Here is a 2,812-nt window from a genome sequence, read left to right on the forward strand (position 1 = left end):
ATTTACATTATTGAAGTCATGACTACTAACTATATATGATCATTACATCCTAATTGAGGATTTTTGTTAGTAAAGCTTATTATTAAAAAAAAAAATCATCTATATAAACTAACTTGATTTATGAGACCAAAGGTTTATCTTTTCACTTTCTCACTTTTTCCTTCCACATTCTTTTTCAGTCCTCTATAGGAAATAGTGGATTCTCATTACCATATATTTTTGTTTTATAAATAAATATATAAAAATATAATTTAATAATTATATAAATATTTAATATAATAAAATAGAAATATCTCATTAATTCTATAATAAAACACATTTCGTAGATAAAAACGATAAAAAATAATAACAAAAAAGTCTGAATTTTTTAAATTTTTTTTATATAATACTAATTAAAAATTGAAAAAAAAAAAAAAAAAAAAAAAAAAAAAGCTGCCTATTGGAGTGGAAATGATATACGTTGCCGATACTCGTCATGGCCTAATATCACATATTCGAATCTTAATTGAGACTTGTCAATTGAGTGTGCCCATAAAATAAAAGTTTGTTAAAGCACCACAAAAAAAGAAAATTAAAAATATTAAAAAATTTTTTAAAAAAATATATATATTCCCATAAGGAGTATGGATTATTCCTATTAAATTAATAGTTGTGTGTGGTGTGTATTACCTAATCTTGCAAGTATGGGTGTGTGCCAAGTCTCAATTGGAACTCAAATCAAAAGTAAAAAGTCAAAAGTCAAACCAACCAATCAAGATCAAGAATGATGTAATCTTCACATATCGACAAATAAACCCCTCACATAAATTCGCATCCCTTCTCCTTGCCAACATTTCAAACACTCTCACTTCTCTTCCCCCCTTTTCAGTCAATCAATTCCTCCTTTCATCTCTTCTTCGAAGTTCGAACACCCTTTTGGTTAAACATGGTTGGAAGGGAAAACAACTGTAATCTCCCACCTGGGTTTCGATTTCACCCCACCGATGAAGAATTGATCATGTTCTATCTGCGAAACCAGTCGTTATCTAAACCATGTCCTGTTTCTATAATCCCTGAAGTTGATATCTACAAATTTGACCCATGGGAGTTGCCTGGTTAGTGTTTTGATTTAGTTTGTGATTGGTTATGAACTATGGAGTTTATGTTGATTGTTTTGAATTTTGATAACAGAGAAAACGGAATTTGAAGAAAACGAATGGTATTTCTTCACACCTCGCGATAGAAAATACCCAAATGGAGTTCGCCCAAATCGAGCAGCTGTTTCAGGGTATTGGAAAGCTACAGGGACAGATAAAGCGATTTACAGTGGATCAAAATACGTTGGCGTGAAGAAAGCTTTGGTGTTCTACAAAGGTAGACCCCCAAAGGGGGTTAAAACCGATTGGATTATGCATGAGTATCGATTGAAAGAGTCTCGATCACAACCCGCTAAGAAACTCGGATCAATGAGGGTAAGAAGAACGATTTCAGTTTGCATCATGTTTGTCGATTTGATTGAATCATTGTAAAACCCATCTGATTTACGTGTTTTTCATGTTTTTCAGCTTGATGATTGGGTTCTATGTCGAATTTACAAGAAGAAAACTGCTGCAAAACCTTTGGAACAAAGAGAAGAAGATTCAAACGCCGAAAATGTTGTTTCCGATGATCATAATTCCATGGATTTGCAATCAATGAAAATCCCGAGGACATTTTCACTTGCTCATCTATGGGAATTGGAATCATTAGGTTCGATTTCTCATCTTTTAGATGATCACAACACAAACTATGAAAACAATGCCGGAATCGAAACTGGAATTGGAATCATGCCTCAATCGTCAACTCCAATCCTGGAAACGAGGGTAAGGGAATCGCATCCCATCAAGTTTGAAGACACCCATCAAAACAACTTAAACCAATCAAGTTTTTTCAGTCCAATGTTCGGATTCCAATGATTATAGGATCAATGATGGAATGGAATTGACATAGCAAAATAATGTTGAAATAGCAAAAAGAAATGTTTTACTGATAATTGTGAAATAGGTCATAAATGGGATATAGAAAAGGGGGATATCTTTCTTATTTTATTAATAGTTTTTAATGCCAAGTGGAAAATACTTTTGTTTTTCATTTGGGTAATTTTGTAAAAATGTTTTTTTTAACGTTTTTCTTTTATATTTTTAATGTGTTAACAGTTTGCTTTTCTTAAGTTCCACAACAACGAAATTGTAAATCTTATAATTATTTGTGTTCACAACTTCACATGTTATATTTGAGGTTAACGTTGTTATCCAAACTTTTTCAGAAGTTACAATCACTTTATTACTTTACAATTAAATTAATGTTATTTATTTAGATATATAAGAATCTTTAACTATTAATTTAGTGAAGGGTAATCCACATGGTTGACAAAAAGAATATATATGAATTTTTAACATTTTTTTTAATGAATTATGAGATAGAAAAGAATATTCATTTGGCATCGAGTCATAATTTAGATATTTATTGGTGCTGTGTCATGATTTAGGTCCAATAAAATATGGTTTGGGTGATATCAAGGAAGAAAATTAAGGTTCAAATTCTTGAATAAATCGTGATTTGATATTATCTAAGTTGTATGTTTTGGACTTTAGTTTTTAAAACTCCATACTTTTAACTTAAATCTCATTTTCTAATATTTAAAATGACTTCGAGTATATGACAGCTATTATTCATCTCGGTTGTTCGACAAACATCTTCGAAGGTGACTCTTGAAAATATAAAAACCAATATTATCAATACATTCACGATTGTTCAGAAGATAAACAATTTAAATATATAACTATGTTCTTTA

General features: G+C 30.4%; 1 protein-coding gene across 1 annotated transcript; it reads left to right on the top strand.

The window, feature by feature from the left end:
- The first annotated feature begins 813 nt into the window (after positions 1 to 813).
- Positions 814 to 2,156, top strand: LOC145011979 (NAC domain-containing protein 2-like). The gene is made up of 3 exons (XM_078970734.1): positions 814 to 1,094; positions 1,171 to 1,451; positions 1,545 to 2,156. Exons 1-3 carry the CDS (start codon positions 926 to 928, stop codon positions 1,932 to 1,934), a joined length of 840 nt encoding a protein of 279 aa, XP_078826860.1. The 5' UTR covers positions 814 to 925; the 3' UTR covers positions 1,935 to 2,156.
- The last annotated feature ends 656 nt before the right edge of the window (positions 2,157 to 2,812 follow it).

Source organism: Lactuca saligna, chromosome 8, assembly GCF_052625555.1.
Source record: "Lactuca saligna cultivar CGN05327 chromosome 8, ASM5262555v1, whole genome shotgun sequence".
NCBI classification, from domain to species: Eukaryota; Viridiplantae; Streptophyta; class Magnoliopsida; order Asterales; family Asteraceae; genus Lactuca; species Lactuca saligna.